The sequence below is a fragment of the Ovis aries genome, chromosome 17 (genome assembly GCF_016772045.2).
Source record: "Ovis aries strain OAR_USU_Benz2616 breed Rambouillet chromosome 17, ARS-UI_Ramb_v3.0, whole genome shotgun sequence".
Lineage (NCBI taxonomy): Eukaryota > Metazoa > Chordata > Mammalia > Artiodactyla > Bovidae > Ovis > Ovis aries.
Window position 1 is genome coordinate 66,235,542 of NC_056070.1, and position 21,533 is coordinate 66,257,074.

The following is a 21,533-nucleotide window of genomic DNA, read 5'->3' on the forward strand; positions in this document are numbered from 1 at the left end:
ATCCTGTGAACTGTAGCCCACCAGGCTCCTCTGCCCATGGGATTTCCCAGGCAAGAATTTTGGAGTGGGCTGCCATTTCCTTCTCCAGGGCGTCTTCCCAACCCCGGGATGGAACCTGTGTCTCCTGCATTGGCAGATGGATTCTTTACCACCGAGCCGCCTGGGATGCCCAAGGCTGAGGACAGGAGCAACCTACTGCTTTGTAACAGAGGACTCCCCGTGCCCGAATTAGCCATAAGCGTTTACTGTCTCACAGTTCCTGTGAGTCAAGAGTTGAGGAGCTCACACTGAATGGCCTTGAGTTGGGATCTCTCGTGAGGCTGTGGTCAGGGTGTCAGCTGGAGCTGCTGTCATCCGGCGGCTTGACTGGGGCTGGAGGTCACACATCCACAGTGGGAAGAAGTCATTGTAAAAGCCCCCTCTAGAAGACTTCCTGCAGGTTAAGAGTTCCTGCCAGGTTTCAGAAGTTGTATTGCTTACTTCCAGAGGCTTCCTCATCTTCTATTTGCTCTTTCCTCTGACATTCATAAAACAAACCCCCAACAGAGAGGCCACCTTCCCATCTAAGGACGACATTTTTATTTTAAAGAGGTGTCAAGGAACGACTCCTGCCCTGACTTGCCCGAGATCCAGAACGGCTGGAAAACCACTTCTCACACGGAGCTCGTGAGGGGGGCCCGGATCACCTACCAGTGTGATCCCGGCTACGACATCGTGGGGAGTGACACCCTCACCTGCCAGTGGGACCTCAGCTGGAGCAGCGACCCCCCATTCTGCGAGAAAAGTAAGAGCCATCCTGGGTTTTGTTTCCTTTAGGTCATCAGACCATAAATCCCTCCATTACAAATACCATTAGGTGCAGTGTGCAACCTTGTATACGGGTCCTCGCACCCTGACGCAAACATTTCTCAGGGGCGCCAATTCTTAAAAGCGAAATTAAAATCAAGTCTCTTTTGTCCTGGCCTGTTCCCCAGCCACATGCATTGTCTTTCAAAGGAGGAGAAGACTAAGTGGGGGAGTGTTCTAGACCATTCTGTAGCTCTCAGCACGCCTATGGTCGTGCGGCCCTAACGCCCGCCTGGTCTGATCTGTCTTGCACAGTCATGTACTGCACCGACCCCGGGGAAGTGGACCACTCGACCCGCTTGATTTCGGACCCCGTGCTGCTGGTGGGCACCACCATCCAGTACACCTGCAACCCGGGCTTCGTGCTGGAAGGGAGCTCCCTCCTGACCTGCTACAGCCGTGAGACTGGCAGCCCCATCTGGACCTCTCGCCTGCCCCACTGTGTCTGTGAGTCCCCTGCGCTGACTGGAGCCCCCAGGGGACTCCGCCGGGAGGGCTGGCTGCCTTTTCCTACTGGTGGAGGGCTGGGCTGTGAGGAGGCAGCACCCACTGTTGGGAGCATTTATTATGATTATGACCTATGACCTATGTGTCCTATGACCTATGATTACCATCCTAGGACCACAGCTCACAGGATTGCGGGTGCCGCTACTCCAACATTTATGGTAAACGTCAGCACATGGTTAAGATTTACAGTGAGTTTATCAGGCACTGTGCTGAGTCTGCCTGCAATGCAGGAGACCCTGGTTCGGTCCCTGGTTCTGGAAGATCCCCTGAGAAAGGAATGGCAACCCACTCCAGTATTCTTACCTGGAGAATTCCGTGGACAGAGGAGCCTGGCGGGCTATAGTCCATGGAGTCCCAAGGACACAGCTGAGCGACTAACACACACACAGACGCACACACACAGAGACACACACACACACACAGAGACCTACACATACACACACACTGCAGCCCATGGAGTCCCAAAGAGTCAGACACGACTGAGCGACTAACACACACACACACACACACACACACACACACACACACACACACACACTGGTTGAGTCCTTTCCCAGAATTCCCTCTCTTCCTCCTCTAGTCGCCCTGTGAGCACAGCAGTACCGTCTCCATCTTCTGAAGAGGATGCTCAGGTTCAGAGAGGTGAAATCGTTGCCCCAGCTCACACAGCCTAGTTAGTCATGCAGGAGGCCAGAGGCAAACCCAGGCCGGCCTGACCCTGCGTGCTTAAAATCAAGCAGTCCACGGGGCAGTAAATAGAGTGGACTTAAACTCTTTGGCCTCCTCTACAGAGCCATCAAAACAAATGTTTGGTGTTTTAAAAAAAAAAAACAAACCTCTTTTGGGGGTTTCTCTACCATAAAAACTCCAAAAAGGCTCCTAAGGTCACTCTGAGAATGGAAGGATAAAACCATATCCTCACCAGGCAAAGGAGGTGGAGAGCAGGGGTCTGGAGGTCTCAGCCTCAGGAGCGCATGGGAATTGTCTAGAATGTCTGAAAACTCCCTGGAGATCCGGATGCCGTAGGTCTGGTGTGTAGCTTGAGTTTCAGAAGCTCCCCAGGGATTCTGATGTGCTGAGAGGTATGGGACCCATTGCTTAAGGACAGCCTGAGGCTCTGCAGAAGGCTCACAGCCTCACGCACCGTCCGGGGTTCAGAGGCGTCGGCGACACTGCTGTTTGTGTGCTGTCGTGCGTGCGCGTGTTTCTAGCAAATCCACAGCCAGCCCAAGCTCCCAGAGCCACACTGAGGCCTCCGGTAGTATCGGAGAATCCAGAGTCAGAACAACAAGAAGGCAGATGTTGACTATTCATGTTTACTGGAAACTCACCTACTTCTGGGGCTTCCCTGGTGGCTCAGCTGGTAAAGAATCTGCCTGCAATGAGGGAGACGTGGGTTCAGTCCCTGGTTTGGGAAGATCGCCTGGAGAAGGGAAAGGCTACCCACTCCAGTATTCTGGCCTGGAGAATTCCACGACTGCATAGTCCATGGGATCACAAAGAGTCAGACACGACTGAGCGACTTTCACTTCACTTCGTCTACATCTGATGCGACGAGCTTACGGACATGGCTTTCCCTCCAGCGGCTATGTTTTATCACTTCTCACGAATCTTCCAAACAGGCTTCATGGACTTTTTTCATGCCACACAAACAAGCAGTGCTGCCATTCAGACGGGTAAAAGCCGTCGCCGTCGGAGGACAATTGGAAAGCCAGAAAATCCTCGTCCTCTTCCATTGGATAAACAGATACAGGCAGACCTTGGAGATTACTGTGGGTTCGGGTCCAGACAACCACGATAAAAGCAAGTGTTGCAGTAAAGTGGAGATTTTGGTCTGAGATGGAGACAGAGATGCTGGGAGAGCGTCCCGTGATGACAGAAGCAGAGATAGGAGTTTCGCACGTGTGAGTCAAGGGTGCCAGGAACAGCCACAACCACCAGAAGCTGGGGAGAGGCAGGGAAGCACCCAGCTTTGGAGCTTTTGGAGGGAGCAGGACCCTGCTGCCTTCTTGACTTCAGGCTTCTCGCCTCCAGAGCTAGGAGACAAGGAGTGACTTTTGTCCTAAGCCCCCTGGTTAGTGACCTTCGTTACAGCCACCCAGGAAGCAAATACAGACCTCATGCCCCCCCAGTGACTGTGAGTGAGTGAAAGATGCTCAGTCATGTCTGACTCTTTGCAAACCTATGGATGTAGCCCGCCAGGCTCCTCTGTCCATGGGATTCTCTCCAGGCAAGAATACTGGAGTGGGTTGCCATTCCCTTCTCCAGGGGATCTTCCTGACCCAGGAAGTGAACCCAGGCCTCTGGCATTAGCGGGCGGATTCTTTACTGCTGAGCCGCCAGGGAAGCCCCGAAGGTGAACGGCACCCAATGTGGGAGGGGGTGGTGGAAAGCATCTTGAGTCATGCAAGCTGCTGAGACCTACAGATGAAAAGCTAAAAATAGATGCTGATTTAAAAATACTGAAGGCTGGAGATATTTTTTAAAAAGAAAGGAAAGGCCCTTTACTCATCAGACACAGTCTTCAAAGCCCTCCGGGCTGCAGCAGCTGCTGGGCTTCCCAGAAAGCAGCCCTCTGCTCCCCCAGAAAGCAGCCCCCTTTCCCGGGATCTGCAGTGCTCTGGTGAGAAGGCGTCCCTGACACCCGTGCTAATGAGTTCACGAGTCAAGCTGGGTGTCAGGAGACACGCTGTCCTCCTCCTAGACGCCGGAAGAACCTGGCGTGGGGTTCCAGCATCATTCCAGGCCCAGCGAGGCCGACAGGAGATGACACGTGAGATGGGAGGATGGTCAGAGTCTAGCAGCAAGGTACCCAGAGTGAGGGGGAGGCTGCATCCCGATTCCGCGATGAGGATGAGGTTATTGAACCTAAAGCAGCCCTAAGCGGTTTCCTCCACTGAGCCAAGGAAACAGCCCCAGTTTGATGGGCACTGTGGCTGTGCCCAGCCCTTCCCCAGCATTCACACATTTAACTCACAAAACTGCATGAGCTGTGTGTGTCCACTTGAAAGCAGGCCAAGAAGGCCCAGAGAGGGTGAGCACCTTTCCTAAAGTCACACAGCAGGCAAGGGAAGTACTCAGGATTCCAGCTCAAGCCTGATTAACCCCCAAAGCATCATCTCCCCGCCTCACCTCTCTGCAGTCAGAGCTCCTCGGCAGAGCTCCGGGGCGCTGCTGTTGACCAAGATCTTCCACCAAGAGAATCAGGAAGCAGACGGCAAGTTGTATAAGCTCGGGATGTCCGCAGCCTCTGTTCACAGTCACTTGCCAATGCCATAATTTGGTCAGGCTGGGACTCAAAGCCATGTCTTCTCACTCTTGGTTCCTTTATCCCAGGCCTCTTGAAGAAGAGATAGATCAGGAGAGAAGGAAGAGTCGGGTTTGCCATCAGACCCATCCCCGGCTCTGCTGGGTGACCTTGGGCAAGTAGGGGACCTGGGCCTCGGTCCCTCATCTGTGAAAAGGGGATTACTACTTCCTACCAGGCAGGGTTATTGGATGTAGCTCAGCCACTGAACGAGTCCTCTTATATGCAAGCAGATGCTGACACAGAGGCCCCCAAACTTTCTCAACTCACAGAATCTCTAGAATGCCAGGACTGTTTCATAGATTTCCCAGGCTAGAACACTTAGCAGTTATACTTATTAACCAGTTAGGTCCAAACCACTTAATAAGTAGCTATATCCTGACAACTTAGTAGTTGCTTGAAAAAGTAATGCCCTTGAATTCAGAGAAAGGATTGTATTTTATTTCATTCTTAAATAATACTTATCTATAATTAATAACACAGCTACTACTGTGGGGATGTATGTGCCTTTTGGGTTCTCCCAAACGTCTCAGCCTTTTAGCATCAGGCTGGGCTCTGCCACCTGCATCCCCTGTTCCACCTTGATTTTGTCACAGCCCTTGATTTTTAGCAGAGCAACCAGAGAAAACCTAGCATCATCAAAAAGGACATAGCTCAGTCTGGTGTTAAAATTGTGAGCTTCCTCAAAGTAGGAGTTCACATGGGTCTGGAAGGTGTCACCGTGTCGCCTCCACATTTTTAAAAAACCTCACAGCACCCTCATGAGTTCATGGTGACACCCCGGGGCACCACGGTACATAGTTTGGGAATAGTGGTGGTAGGTCCTGAAAATACAGCAAAAGACACAGCGATATATAAACAGACACAATCCTCATAGTCAGGAAGCCTGGGATCTACTGAAGATGTGGGAAGAGACACAAGTCGGTAAAAGGAATAACAGTGAATCTTCAGCATCACCTCCTCCAGGAAGGCCTCCCTGCCCGCCTCGGCGAGGTCACGCTTCCCTCCTCCATGCTCCCGCGGCGCATATAGCCACACAGCACTTGCTGCAGCTGATTGAAATGACCTTGCTGCAGCTTTTATGTTCAGAGAGTCACACACTTACTAGGAATGTATCCATTTGGTCATGTCCCTCGGTCCCAGCAGACTCAAAAAAAATGACAGTATTTGTTGCAGTTACTGTCTTTGTCACGGTTAGCAGTACTAACGTGGTCTTTATTGCACTTTGCGGCTTCGTTGCAACCTCCCTTCTTTGGAGGCAGCATGGTAGGTGGCTCCTGGGAATCCCATCCAGAAGACATAAACCACACCACGAAAAGTCATGAGGACCTGACACAGTCAATGAGGGTTTTCTGGATGGAATCTCCAGGGAGGCTTGCAGGGATCCCCCAAGAGGCCCTGGCCCTTCATAGCCCAGAACCCACAAATACGAGACCTGGAAAGTTCCCGACCTGAACTGAACCCACATAGGCAAACGGTGGCCATAGTAAAAGTTTCCATTGATGAATTGTCCCCAGCAGCCTCACCTCAGGCAGCATGCCAGGCTGCAGCAGGGTGCCTGTCTTCATTTAGAAATTCCTGTCTCTGAGAAAGCAATGTGTGCGGTGCTAAGTCACTATGCTGCTGCTGCTGCTGCTACTAAGTCACTTCAGTCATGTCCAACTCTGTGCGACCCCATAGACGGCAGCCCACCAGGCTTCTCTGTCCCTCGGATTCTCCAGGCAAGAATACCGGAGTGGGTTGCCACTTCCTTCTCAAATGCATGAAAGTGAAAAGTGAAAGGGAAGTCGCTCAGTAGTGTCTGACTCCTCGCAACCCCATGGATCACAGTCCACCAGGCTCCTCCGTCCATGGGATTTTCCAGGCAAGAGGACTGGAGTGGGGTGCCACTGCCTTCTCCACGTCACTATAGTCATGTTCAAATCTTTGCGACCCAACAGACTGTAGCCCGCCAGGCTCTGTCCATGGGATTTCCAGGCGAGAGTACTGGGGCGCGTTGCCATTCCTCTCTACAGGGAATCTTCCCAACCCAGGGATCGAATCTGCGTCTCTGACATCTCCTGCATTGGCAGGCAGGTTCTTTACCACCAGCTCCAACTGGAACGAACCTTCACTATAGCAGAGCCATTAAGTGCGCAGGACTTCGAATCCAGCAGGTCAGGTTTGCCCTGCTGCTTGTCAGCTGCGCGACTTAAACAAGCCAAAGCTGGTGTCCTCATCAGAAAAATGGATCATGACAACGATAGATACAGATGCTCATAACCGTGTGTCTAGCATATAATAGGTGTTCAGTTAACACAGGTTGCTAATTACCACTCAGTTTCAATGCTCCACTACTGTAGAGTGTGTTATAAACCATTCATAGCAATAAGCAAGCAACCTGATTTTGAGCATTTTGCTCACATGTGCTCCATAAATGTACATTTTTTTCCTGTGCCGAAGGAGGGAGAGGAGTGGCCAGGAGGGAATGAGGGTAGCTTGGTGGTTATGTCTATAAGCCACGAGTCCAACTCACTTGAATTCCTGGGAGAGATCAGGATGACATCACAAGGATTACCATCAGAATTGTTTAGACCTCAGACGAGTGATTCTCAGCCGGGCTGAATGTGCCGCCCAGAGGACAACTGTCAGTGACAGTTTCCAGAGGCATCTTCGGTTGTCATTGGGAGAGGTTATGCTGGCATCTAGTGGGCAGAGGCCAGGGGTGCTGCCCAACATCCTGCAAGGCTCAGGACCATCCGCCTCCCACAAAGAATTACCCAGCCCAAAAATGTTAGTAGCCTCTAGGTTGGAAAATACCTGCCTTAAACAATCTTATTTCAAAGTGTGAGTACATTCTCACAGTGGGAATGCCATTGTCCAGCCACATCTCAGCTCACAGATGAGGTCTTGGTCCAGTCTGTTCACTTAACAGGCAAGAAAAAAATGAAGTCCAGAGACGTGAAGCGAACAGCAGAGCCTGGCCCCCAGTTTCAAATTCAAGTCACTTCCCATGTCACTTTCCTGCCATCTTCTGGGAACTGGAGATAAACACAGATGCCTTCAAAGACGGTTGGCTTCTACCAGGGATGGAATCCCATGTGGAATTCTTCTCACTGTTACTGATGATTGGGTCAAAATTGAATCGGACTGACTTTGGAGGCAGAGAATCAAACCACAACTCAGCCACTTCCTTCTTGTGTACCTTTCATAAGAGACCTTTGCCCGAGCCTCAGGTTCCTCATCTGTAAAATGGGCTCTCTGGTGTAGTGATTCACAGAGGATTAGGACCACTTGGATTTGAATCCTGTCTCTCCCACTAACTGGCTTGACAGGTTACCCAGTGCGATACCCCAACAGTTCTTCATTTGCACAGATATAAAATGAGGACAGCCATAACAATGTGTCTTTGGGTTGTTGTAATAATTAAAAGAGGTGGTGCTTAATGTAAAGAATCTGCCCACCGATGCGGGACACATAAGAGATTCAGGTTCGATCCCTGATTTGAGAAAATTCCCTGGAGGAGGAAATGGCAACCCACTCCAGTATTCTTGCCTGGAAAATCCCATGGACAGAGGAGCTTGGCGGGCTACAGTCCATGGGGTCACAAAGAGTTGGACACAACTAACTGTTTAAGCATGTAGATAGAAAAACTCCAAATAGTGCCTGGCTCATAAAATGCTCTCAGTACATGTTGGCTATTCTGGTCAGTACTGTTATCATCTTTAAGGATTTGGGGGGAAATTAGAAATAATGTTTGCAAATCATCTGATACAGAACGGGTGTTTGACTACTTTGGAAATTAATGGATTAAGTGGTTAATTTCTTAACCATTCCAAGATACCAAAGCAGCAGCTCTGAGTCTAAACCGTTCAACCCTAAAGTTCTAGCTGGATGTTAAAGTCTATTTCTATTTTATAAAAACATTTATTTGCCTCATTTAAAAAAAATTCTATATATAAGTGATATCGTATGATGCTCGTCTTTGTCTGATTGACTTTACTTTGTATAATCTCTGGATCTATCCATGTTGCTACCAATGGCATTATTTCATTTTTTCTTATGGCTGAGTAATAGTCCATGGTTGGAGGAGGAAATGGCAACCCACTCCAGTATTCTTGCCTGGAGAATCCATGGACAGAGGAGCCTGGTGGGCTACAGTCCACAGGGTCACAGAGAGTCAGACATGCCTGAGTGACTGAGCTCAGAATTCCATGGCTTGCATGTAGACATGCCTGCTCAGTCACTCAGTTACTCCTGACTCTTTGCAACCCCGTGGACTCTAGCCCACCAGGCCCCTCTTGTCCATGGAATTTTCCAGGCGAGAATACTGGAGTGGGCTGCCATTTCCTTCTCCAGGGGATCTTCCCAACCCAGGCATCGGACCCGTGTCTCCTACACTGGCAGGCGGGTTCTTCACCACTGCACCACCTGGGAAGCGCTAAATGTATCACGTCGTCTTTATCCGTTCTTCTGCCGATGGACGTTTAGATTGCTTCCATGTCTTAGCTGTTGTCAATAGTGCTGCGTGTATCTTTTTGAACTAGACTTTTCTCCAGACGTATGCTCAGGGAGCGGGATTGCTGGGTCCCACGGTAACTCCATGTTTGGTTTTTTTGAGGAACCTCCATACTGTTCTCCATAGCGGCTGCCCCAATTGACATTCCCACCAACAGGGTAGGAGGGCTTCCTTTTCTCCACCCCCTTTCCAGCATTTATTATTGGTAGCCTTTTTGATGACAGTCATTATGACTGGTGTGAGGTGGTCCCTTATAGTTTTGATTTGCATTTCTCTAACAATTATTGATGTGAAGCATCTTTTCGTGTGCCTCTTGGCCCTCAGTATGTCTTCTTTGCTGGCTGGATTTTAGAATCACCTGTGGAACTTTAAAAAGAATGCTCTGGGGGACTGATTAAAATACCTTAGGGGGCAGAGCCAGCTCACTGAATAACCCAGCGTGATTCTCGAATGAAGCCAGGCGAGAACAGCTGGACACACCTCCTCCTCTTCCTGCTGGCTGTATCGTCCTTTGCTTCCAGGTCCTAGAATTTGTCCTTTGTCACTTTCTATCTCCCCAGGGCCAGGAACGGTGACAGGCACATAGAAGGTGCTCAGTGAATTATTTTGTTATATTCATTAATCCGTTCATTTATGAAAGAAAATTCCAGGGGAAGTTTGCGGCCGGGGAGTCTTCTGAGTTGCCAGTGCCCCCTGCTGGCCACTCTGCCGCACTGCAGATACCACTCCGGAGTCAGGGGAACGGCTTCACTGGGTTCCCTGGTTCGTCTGACCGCTCAGCACGGGAAGGAGCCGCTTCCCAGCTTGCGGGGTTGATGGAAGCACTCAGTTCCTTGCTGCCGTCACCCTCAGTGCCTTGCTGCATGGCCAGTTGTTGCTCCGAAGACAAGAGTCCGCCAGCAAGACAAAAGCATTCTTTGGTAACATCCGCACAGAAGTGGCAGCGTTTCTCCTTGTGATTTTATTGGTTGGAAGTGAGTCACAGGTCCTGCTGCAAAGAGCATTAATGTAGCACGTGAAGGTTGTTGAGGTCTGTCTTAGCCTTTCCACTGTACTCTCCTTTACATAGGAAGGGGAAGGGCATTTCGGGCCGAGGGAACAGAATCAACAAAGCGCAAACAGGTGAAATAGTGTAACCCACCTGGCCCAATACGACCAATTCAATGTGAAGCCAGGAACCAGCCAAGAGGAGGGCAAGAAGCCGATGCACGAAGCTGTGACAGCCCAACCAGGAGAACCTGCCTCTTCCCCCAGTGGAACAGAATCACCAGCTATGAAATAATAAAAGACCCACCTACTCCGTGTTCTAAGCTGCGGGCCTGAAGGGTCAGGTTGATGACAAGCTGGAGAATAATACCACTAAGTTGTAGGAATCACTCAGATATTACAGGAATCCTTCAGGGAAAAGAGACAGCATGTCATCTCTTCCGAGAAGTTTTGCTAATCAAATGAGCACCGAGAGCTATTGACAGAAGCCGGTTTCTCTGAAACACGGATGGCAGGTGCAGCCGTGATGTGTAAAGACCTGGGTCTTTGTACAGCAAAGCAAGATCTAGAAGGAAAGAAATGTTTTAGGAGTTGGCATGGAGAAACTGAAACCTTTGTTCTCTGTGCAAATGCAAAGGGGTATTGCTCCTGTCGAGAACGGAATGGAGGTTCCTCAAAAAGTTAAACCTAGAATTACTATACGGTCTAGAAATCCCACTTCTGGGTATATACCCACAGAATTGAGGGCAGTGTCTCAAAGAGGGGTTTGTATAACATGTTTGTATAACAGCATTGTCTCACAGTAGCCAAAAGGGGAAGCCGTTCAAGTGTCCATTGATGGGTGAATGAATAAGCAAGATGTGGTCTCTCTATACAATGGAATATTCAGTTCGGTTCAGTCGTTCAGTCGCGTCCGATTCTACGACCCCGTGGACTGCAGCACGCCAGGCCCCCCCTCTCCATCACCAACTCCCAAAGTTTACTCAAACTCATGTCCGTGGAGTTGGTGATGCCATCCAACTGTCTCATCCTCTGTCATCCCCTTCTCCTCCTGCCCTCAATCTTTCCCAGCATCACTGTCTTTTCCAATGAGTCAGTTCTTCGCATCAGGTGGCCAAAGTATTGGAGTTTCAGCTTCAGCATCAGTCCTTCCTAGGAATATACAAGACTAATTTCCTTTAGGATGGACTAGTTGGATCTCCTTGCTGTCCAAGGGACTCTCAAGAGTCTTCTCCAACACCGCAGTTCAAAAGCATCAATTCTTTGGCGCTCAGCTTTCTATGGGGTCGCACAGAGTCAGACACGACTGAAGCGACTCAGCAGCAGCAGCTTTCTTTATATTCCAACTCTCACATCCATAGACGACTACTGGAAAAGCCATAGCCTTGACTAGACGGACCTTTGTTGGCAAAGTAATGTCTCTGCTTTTGAATGTGCTGTCTAGGTTGGTCACAACTTTCCTTCCAAGGAGTAAGCATCATTTAAGCATCATAGTCCATGGACTATGACTCAGCCTTAAAAAGAAAGAAGATTCTGACACCTGCTACAGCAGGGATGACTCTTGAGGACATCATGCCAAGTGCAATGAGCTAGTCACAAAAAGACAAACTGTGTGATTCCAGTTACGTACTGTTCCTAGAACAGTCAAAGGCATGGAGACAGAAAGGAGAATGGTGGTTGCCAGGGGCTGGTTGGGAACGGCGAGGGGGCGTCGGTGTTCGATGGGGACAGTTTCCATTTGGGAATATGAAGAGTTCTGGACATGGCGCAACAGTAGGAACGTATCTGTCACTCCTCAGCTGTACACTTACAATGGTTAAGATGGTCCATTTTGTATTATAGAGTTTACCACAGTCTAATTTTTTAAATAATGAACGTGTTTTAATGTTTCAGGATTTGTAGTCTTGTATGCAAAGCAGTTTTCGCTGGGTGTCCATTCCATCCAGGTGCTGAAAAGGAGCTATATCACATGCTGGCCCTGGAATGGGTTAAACCAGCAGCTCAACTCTCCAATCATTCTTAAGCTAGTAGGCATCATTTACGATGCTCCTACTGTATATCTTGAGGTCGTTTATGCTGCTCCTTCTGTATACCAGGCCCTGAGCTTCAAGTATGCTTTAACAGGGTTCAGGCATGCCTTAACAGGCTCATCTCAAGTGAGAGAGACTGTAATTAAACTGCCTAGTACAGCGTAGGCAGTGTTGTGGTGGAGGAAGAACCCAAGAGACTAGTGACTCAATTAGGGGTAGGGGGCATCAGGGAAGGCTTCCTGGAGGAGGAGACATGAGGACTGCGTGTTGAAAGACAAGACTTACCCAGACTGGTTGAGCAGGTGAGGTGCAAGTTGAGAAGCAGGAGGAATAGTTCATAATTTACCGAGTCCATCGTTTACTGAGTACCTCCATTTCAAGGGCATGCTGAGCTCTTGCACACATGGTCTTATTGAATCTTCCAAATCCCTGTGAGATAGGTACTGCTCCTATTTTACCATTGAGAAAACTAAGGCTCAGAGAGCTGGTGGCCCTTTCTGGAGGTCACACAGCTAGCAAATAGCAGAACCCAGATTTTTTAACCCAGATTCCACAGCTTAGTACATTCTACTGTGCCCACATGTAACCCAGGCCCAGAGGTGGGAGAGGAAAAGGTGAATTTCAGACAGTTCAGTGCGAGGCGGGGCTACAGAGAAATGAGGCTGCAGAGCCTGGCCTCAGATCACACGCTCTCTGAATGGGAGGCCCCAGAGCTTTGCGTCCTCTCATCAGAGCTCCTTTTGGCTTGCACTTCAGCGGAGGAGTCCCTGGCCTGTGACAACCCAGGGTTACCGGAGAATGGGTACCAAATCCTCTACAAACGGCTCTACCTGCCTGGAGAGTCCCTCACCTTCATGTGCTACGAGGGCTTCGAGCTGATGGGCGAAGTGACCATTCGCTGCATCCTGGGACAGCCGTCCCACTGGAGCGGACCGCTGCCCGTCTGCAAAGGTAAAGAACCCCGCCCCCTTCCGCAGTCATGGGGACCGACTTGCAGTGACTAAATTGGCTTTAAAAAGCCGAGCTACTTGCGCTACAACTAAGACACCGCCGCTATTTTCTGCACCGCTGAGAAAGGAAATGGCTACCAATTAAACTGTGACACCGTGCCTTCTCCGTGCTTAGCGTTTTTGTTTCTACTTCCTAAATGAGCTTCGATTTTTATCATAAAGGAGAGGCTGCCTGTTTTTGACTCCTGCTTGGAGAGCATGGCTTAAACATTTCCCGCCACCTGCAGCCCCTTCTCACAACCACCTGTTTCCCGAGGGTGATGGGTATTCCCCTGTCATCTCTGGGGTGTTCCCCCGAGATGCTCACCCCCATCTCCGAAGGGTCCTGGACTGAAGGCTGCACAGGCGCAGGCATCGTGAGCGCCACCTGGTGGCCCTGATTGTAACACCCCTGTGATTGTAAGACACCCCCATCTCCAAGATGGGTAGAAGAGGGGAAATGTATTTTAGAATCAGTGAACTCTTTCTAACCATTGAAATTAAGTTATGACGCACCTAGTGAGATTTGGGTCCACTTATCTGCATCTTTGAGGTGTGAGATTCTTAATCGTATCCTAAATACATTCAATGCTGTAGGCAAGTGAATTTAACCTTTTAAGATATTAATACCGTTTTTGAGAATCAGGCAGAAATTCTCTGAATTCTCTCCCCAGGGGAAAAGAGACATTACAGTTCCACATTTCTCCTTGGGAACCCATAACTTCAGCAGGTCCCCAAATGCCTGTTCATGAAGTTCAGCATTAGGGCTTAAAAACACTTTCCCTGCCAGAATTTCCACTTCTTGGTATAGGGACAAAGTAACTGAAAACAGGTATTCAGACCAACGCTGGCGCAAACGACCAGAGGAGCATTGTTTACAAAAGACGAATTTGTGTTTGAGATGATGGAAAGGTGTTAGAACTAAACAGAGGTGATGGTTGTACAGCACTGTGAATGTAATCAGTGCCCCTGAACTGGACACAGAATTCAGATGGTTAATTTTATGCGAATTTTACCCATAGAAAAAAGATTTTCCCCGAATCACCTCATGGAGGCCTCATGACTCTACTCTGAGATCGGTGAGCCATTTCACAAAAGGGAACAGAGAGGCTCAGAGAGGTTAAGTGACTTTCCCCAAACCACACAGCTGGTAACAAGATAAATCTAGGATTTGCACCTACCTCTGCTAATGGTGAATTCCTTGCCTTTGAAACCCCACCAGGTTTGAGTTGGTCCTGGCCCCTCAGTTGTGACAGACTGCCCACCAGGAAAGACACTGCCTTGGGAGATAAGTGCCTTTGTCTCTCTGCTCCATTGCCACTCTTGAGACCTACCCCAAGCTCTGTGAGGAAATAATAAATTACTTCCTCTTCCCCAAATATAAGTGAGGTTCATCGCTTATGGTCTGGAGTTGGAGAAATGACTGAACACCAATATAAAGCCACCCCCTGGGACTTAGGGACCCAGGCTCCAGCCTGGCTCTGCCCTGGACCACCTGTATGACCTTGGGTGAGCCCCACACCCCCCACCTCCGACCTTGGTTTCCCTTTGTGTGAGATAACTGGGTGAGCCCAAGTCGGGGCTTCTAAGAGAGATCAGTCCTGAGTGTTCATTGGAAGGACTGATGCTGAAGCTGAAACTCTAATACTTTGGCCACCTGATGCAAAGAGCTGACTCATCTGAAAAGACCCTGATGCTGGGAAAGACTGAAGGCAGGAGGAGAAGGGGATGACAGAGGATGAGATGGTTGAATGGCATCACCAACTCAATGGAGATGAATTTGAGTAGACTCCGGGAGTTGGTGATGGACAGGGAGGCCTGGCGTGCTGTGATCCATGGGGTCACGAAGAGTCGGACACAACTGAGTGACTCAGCTGAACTGAACTGGGGTCAGGGCTTCTAAGGGAGAGTCAGTGGCTGGGCCAGCAGCTTCAGAATCCTGGGGAACTGGCAAGAGTTTCAGACATGCACCCCCAAAGATGCCACCCTGGCAGGTCCAGAAAAGAGCCCAGGAAGCTGCTTTTTAGCATGTGTCCCCGCCCCCCACAAGGCCACTGATCGCACTTGGCTCCACATCTCCTTCCATTTCTAAGGTTTCATGGAAGCTTACGTGCCCTCCCCCAGACACGCAGTCAAGGCCCCATTCATGTCTTGGGTGGAACACATCTGCCTTAATCTTTCCATTTTCCTAAAGCCCTGGCTCCAGAGATGGCTGGAGTCAGTGAATGAGTTATTACACTATTTTTTTCAGCTGGCTTTGTTATCATCACTTGGTAATGATGGAAGTCAGAGTCACTTTGACCAAAGCTCTAATTAGAAGCCTTGGTATTAGGTAGGACATGAGGATCGCTGAGCCTTTAGGGGGGTCACCGCTTCTCATTACCTTATCATACAGTCCTTTCATCAAAGCCCTTCACCCTGGGGGTTTTCATCCTTGAACCCCACCTGTGTGGGTATATTTTTTAAAGAGTTTTTTGATGTGGACCATTTTTAAAGTCTTTATTGAATTTGTACAATCTTGTTTCAGTTATAAGATTTCGCTTTTGGGGCACGGGGCACACGGGATCTTAGCTCGCCAGCCAGGGATCGAACCTGCAACCCCTACATTGGAAGGTGAAGTTTTAACCACTGGACCACCAGGGAAGTCCCTGTGTGGGTATGTTTTTGTGCTCAGTTATCATGATGACTTAGATGCCAAAGTGTGAAGATGCCAGCCTCCAGCATCCTCAACCTCCAGAGAAGTTGAACAGTGAATAAACAAAGTCCAGAGAGTTCCAGTCTGAGGCAGTGGATGAATGAAAATACGGAATATAAATCCTATATTCCAAATCAATACAAAAGAACAGTGAAATTAGAAAGGCTCACATAAATGCATATTTTCAAGCAGGAGAACAGGTTCCCCTCTGGCCGGGCTGAGGACTGGAGATTTCTGTCTCACCCCTCACCATCCGTCAGCCTTTGTCAGACACAAAACCTGAAGAGATCAAAACTGTGTAGTTAAGGGCAGAGGCCGCAGGAAGCCAAGCAGGATCAAACCTTGCCTCCATCGCTTAGAAGCTGTGTAGTGTCAGAGAAATCACTTCCCTTCTCTGAGCCTCTGTGTGCTCATCTGTTAAATGGAGATGATAATAGTAAGCACCTAATGGGATTGTCATGTTAAGCGGAAATATACATAAAGGCCTTGACGCCCAGAATCTGACACGTGGTGAGTATTCAGTGATTTCTGCCCTGTTCCTTTCATATGTCTCATCTTCTCTAAGGAACATAGGGAGGGAATGAGGCCAGGCATTCCCACGAATTCCAGTAGCCCAAGATTTCAAACAAACAAATACAGCACTAACTTCAGCAAGGCAGGGCATGGACTTATGCACTTAATCGTGGGGCGGGGGGCACCTTCGTTTCATACGAGCAGAGTGAATTCACTTGACACCAACCAGTGCTCTAAATTTTCTCTTTCAGTTAATCAAGACAGCTTTGAACACGCCTTAGAAGGTGAGTCCCACGAAGAAAAACACCTCATTAACCAAGCTAATAGCAGAAAGCAAGGGAAGGCCCTTGGAAATCCTTATCCAGGTGCTTAAAAAAAAAAAATTAAGCAAAAATTCTGCCTTCACATTGCTGAAGCTAATTTGAAAACAAATGATATTGTAAAGAAAAAAAAATTGCGTTTGCAGCTTATGGTCCTAACCATGACCTGAAAGAGATCAGACGCCAGTTCTGTTCATGATGCCGAGCAGAAAACATCTGGGGGTCCACATGCCTGAGAAAGACATGCTCCTCTTGTCAAACTTTTCAACCATGTGGTGCTATTTGAGGAACTAAATCCAGGAAAGCCTCACCTTTCATGCTGAGCAGGCTCCTGGTTTCAGGAGGGAAACCTCTTCCCTGGGGGATGCTCTGTGACCTGGTTTTCCCTCCATCTTTTTCTTCCCCCAAATATAGCTATCCCTGGGCCCCCCACCCACCTCACCCCCGCCCCTTGTGTGTGTGTGTGTGTGCGCGCGTGTGTGTGTGTTTCTGATTGTGGCTGTGCTGAGCCTTCGCTGCTGCACGCGGGCTTTCTGTAGCTGCCGTGCCCGGAGGCTGCTCTCCGGTCGCGGCGCACAGGCGGCTCGCCGCGGTGGCTTCCCTTGCTGCGGGGGGCAGGCTCTAGGGAGCGCAGGCTCGGTTTTACAGTTGTGGCGCACGGGCTTTGTTGCCCCACGGCAGGTGGGATCTTCCCAAACCCAAGATCGAACCCTGGCCCCTGCGGCCCCTGCACTGCCGGGCAGATTCTTAACCAAGGGGCTGCCGGGGAAGTCCCTGTTTTCTCTTCTTTGGTTAGAAATTACCAAGCGAGACTTATTAATGGGGAACAGATGTTAAAAGTGATACAGGATTTTGTCTTCTTTTCCCTTTTCAACCCCTCTCATATGTAAAATGTTCTGTTCTGTATAACCTTTATCTGGTTTGGTCCAAAACCACTCAAGTCAGGAAAACTAATAATAATATTTTGTTAAAACATAAAAATAAAAAGTGCTAGGGCTTCCCTGGAGGCTCCGTGGTAAAGAATCCGCCTGCCAGTGCAGGAGACACAGGTTCAATTCCTGATCCAGGAAGATCCCACGTGCCCCGGAGCAACCAAACCTGTGCACCAGGGCTACTGAAGACGGTGCTCCCTAGAACCCGTGCTCCACGACAGGAGAAGCCACAGCAAGGAGAAACCCACACGCCGCAGCCAGAGAAAGCCTGTGCAGCAGCGAGGACCCAGCACGGCCGAAACAAATTACCTATCTTTTTCAGTTTAACCAACTGGATGACTTATAAATTATTTTGGGAGCCGCTTGTCTTTCTGACTATACGCAGTTCACTTAGAATCTGGGGCGGTAGGAATTACATGTCATGAGTGGCATTCTCTTGCAACAGATGACATTTTTAATCCAAGCAGATGGAACTGGGGCTCAAGTGTGTACAGGAACAGAGCCTGTATTAGCCAGTCCTCTGGAAAAAGAGGGCATTTATGCCGTTAGTCTCAACTCAGGCCCTTTCTTTGCTGTTTTCCACCAACCGGTGAACCAAGAGAACGTCTCTAAATGCCTGGTGGCATGATGTTTGGAGGGCATGATGCCATTGCGATGTTCTGTGCTCACGCATTTATCATAGGTATTAAAATTGATTTTTCAGGCCCAAACAGTGGCAGTTAATGGATTATAGATTGGCATGCAGGCGAGCTCTGTTAGACGTGGCCACAGAGAATGGCAGAGGAAAACGGAGGTCAAGTGTCCAAAAGGGATGCGGGGCTTTGCTGGGAAAACACCCCCATACCCCCTTCACCTCCACACTGAATTATGATTTTGTCGTTGTTCAGTCGCTCAGTCGTGTCCAACTCTTTGCAACCCCATGGACTGCAGCACACCAGGGTCCCCTTCCTTCACTATCTCCCAGAGTTTGCTCAAACTCCTGTCCGTGGAGTTGATGATGCCATCCAGCCATCTCGTCCTCTGTCAGTTCTGACAGTTCTTGTGATTTCTGCAGACTACTGGGAGGTAGTGGGGGGCTCCAGGTGAGGCCGAGAGGGTTACTTGGGAGCATGCAGCCGCGGCCTCTGATAATCAAACCCGAGCTGGCACAGTTGGGGGTGTCATGAGGAGTGTGGGTACCGTGCACTGACCTGGCTGCCCAGCGCCCTCTGCTGGTGAGTCTGATTAAGCAGGTCTTGAGGGGACCCGTCATTCTAGACATAACCCTGTCTTCTCCATTGAAGTCGAGCAAATCTGCCTTTCCAGGTAGCACATTGCGAGTTTTCTGCAAGTCTTCCCTTGGATTGGGTTTTAACCAGATTGTAACTTTTAATCACCACGCCCCTCCCCGGAAGAAACGAGTTGAAAGTGAAAGTCGCTGAGCCGTGTCTGACTCTGCAACCCCACGGACTGTATAGTCCATGGACTTCTCCAGGCCAGAATACTGGAGTGGATACCCTTTCCCTTCTCCAGGGGATCTTCGCAGCCCAGGGACCAAACCCAGGTCTCCCACATTGCAGGCAGATTCTTTACCAGCTGAGCCACAAGGGAAGCCCAAGAATACTGGAGTGGGTAGCCTATCCCTTCTCCAGGGAATCTTCCTGACCCAGGAATCGAACAGGGGTCTCCTGTATTCCAGGCGGATTCTTTACCAACTGAAGTTAAAAGCATGTAATTCTCGGTGGTGTCTATGACCACCCCATCCAGGGTTGAGTCTGGGCTCTGTTGCAAAGGACCAGCCCCGTTTCCTCCAGTCTCCGCCTCTTCTCCCTTCTGGAGACAGCTCTCCAGGGAGTAAGTCTTTCACCCACTCCAGCGTTAGCTCCTGGAGTGGGTGCAGGGCTGGGAGGGTGGGGCCCCCGTGCTGGGCGCCGGGTACCCTTACCAGTTGTGTGTTTAGTAGCAGAAGCGGCAGCAGAGACATCTCTGGAAGGAGGAAACATGGCTCTGGCTATCTTCATCCCCGTCCTCATCATCTCCTTACTACTGGGAGGAGCCTACATTTACATCACCAGGTTCGGCGGGGCTCTGGGTGGGAATGGGGGCTCTGAACCCCCTCAACAACCAGCAAGCTGAGGTCTCCTTGTCCAGGAAAAGTCACTTCTCTCCCCTTGACGGCCTCTCTCCAGGTGCCGCTACTACTCCAACCTCCGCCTGCCTCTGATGTATTCCCACCCCTACAGCCAGATCACCGTGGAGACTGAGTTCGACAACCCCATCTACGAGACGGGGGTGAGTCGGTCTCCCTTCTCTCCCTGGGATCTCCCTCTTTGCTCTGAACTCATGGACATCAAAACAAGAGGCTTCATTTCCTCTTGCTCACGATGCCACTGACAGAAAGGCATGACCAGTGGCTGACCCCGACCAAGACCCCAGAAGACTACTCAGGATTTGCAGCATCAGAGCCCTTCAGATTCACTGTGTGATGGTGTACAACTGTCTCCCAATATTTGGGGGGCATAAACTTGACTTGTTCCTTGTCCCTGCTAACCTTCTTGCACTCCCACTTACTCTGAGCTCCTGCACTGGTTATTGATTGATGTGTGACAGTATTATTGCAAATTTAGGAACCTGAAAAGGCACCCATTTATTACTCCATAGATTGTGTAGGTAAGGAGTCCAGGAACAGCTTATGCAGGTCCTCTCCTCCAGGACTCACAGGCTGCAGTTAAGGTGTCAGTCGAGGCTACATTCTCATCTGAGGCTTGACTGTGGAAGGAGCACATCCAAGTTCACACGGATGCTGATGGCATCCAGTTCCTTGCAGGTTGTTGGACCGAGGGGCTCAGTTTCTTGTAGGCTGTCAACCTCAGTTCTTTTCCATGTGTCCCTCTCGTAGAACGACTCACAACATAGCAGCTTGGTTTTTCAAAATCAGAGAGAGAGAGGGTCCCCTTGTAAGAGGAAGCCACAGTCCTATATAATATAAAATATGGGCGTGACATCCTGACACCTTTTCTGTATTCTGTTGCTTAGAAGCAAATCCTAGGTTCTGTCCACAGTTAAGGGGAAGGGATCATACAAGAATGTGAAAACCAGGAGGGTGGGGATCATGAGGACCACCTTGGAGTCTTCCCACCACAGTCTCATCTACCGTGAAACAGACAGAATTGCTTATCTGTGTTGACCCAGTGGGAAATACAGACTTCCATTAAAGCATATGACAGCAACCCCTTCCAGGTCCAAGTCTCTAACTTCCTGTATCTCCCTTGTCTGCCCTGGGAGCCTGGAGTGCGTCACGCACACTCAATGAATATTGGAGAAATGGAACTGGTTGCTGCCTACATGTTGTGGTCATTTTAGCTTTGCCACTGGTAAGACAAAGTCATATGTCTTATGTCATATGTAGCTTGTTTCTGAATCCTCAAAGAAGGTCAAGTGGGCGAAAAATAGTACTTTAGAAAGTAGACCTTATTAAGACTTATGTGTATCATTATGTGTATTAGACTTTCATGTATCAGTCACCTAGAACTATGATAATTCTGAGTAACAAACAGCCCCTAAAGTCAGTTGGTCAAACCAAAAAGCGTTAATTTGTTCATCGATCCATGGGACAATGTTTTTGGCTAGTTTCAGCTGGGCAGTAGTCCTGGCTCAATAGCCCTTACGTACACATCTGGGACTGGCTTGTTGGCCGATGACCCAGCTCTGCTGTCCAGAACTCTCATCTTCTCCTCAACATCTCGATGGTGCTAGAGGCCATCAAGGCATGCTCCGCTTCTGTTGATGGCAGAAGGGCAGACACAGGCAGAAACACACATGCACTCTTCAAGCCCCACTTTACCATAACCCACCGGCAAAAGCAGGTCAAGGCCAGAGCCCAGAGCTCTGCAAAGTCCTCTGTCCAGTGTCGGGTACAGGGAGGAGTGG

General features: G+C 49.5%; 1 protein-coding gene across 1 annotated transcript in view; it reads left to right on the forward strand.

The window, feature by feature from the left end:
- The window catches only part of SEZ6L (seizure related 6 homolog like), a 199,457-nt gene that overhangs the window by 174,545 nt on the left and 3,379 nt on the right, over positions 1-21,533 (forward strand). Inside the window, exons 12-17 of the mRNA XM_042234226.1 lie at positions 590-784; positions 1,102-1,293; positions 12,932-13,126; positions 16,624-16,656; positions 19,564-19,678; positions 19,793-19,895. Of these exons, the coding sequence (XP_042090160.1) occupies positions 590-784; positions 1,102-1,293; positions 12,932-13,126; positions 16,624-16,656; positions 19,564-19,678; positions 19,793-19,895 (833 nt within the window). The remainder of the gene's footprint in view (positions 1-589; positions 785-1,101; positions 1,294-12,931; positions 13,127-16,623; positions 16,657-19,563; positions 19,679-19,792; positions 19,896-21,533) is intronic.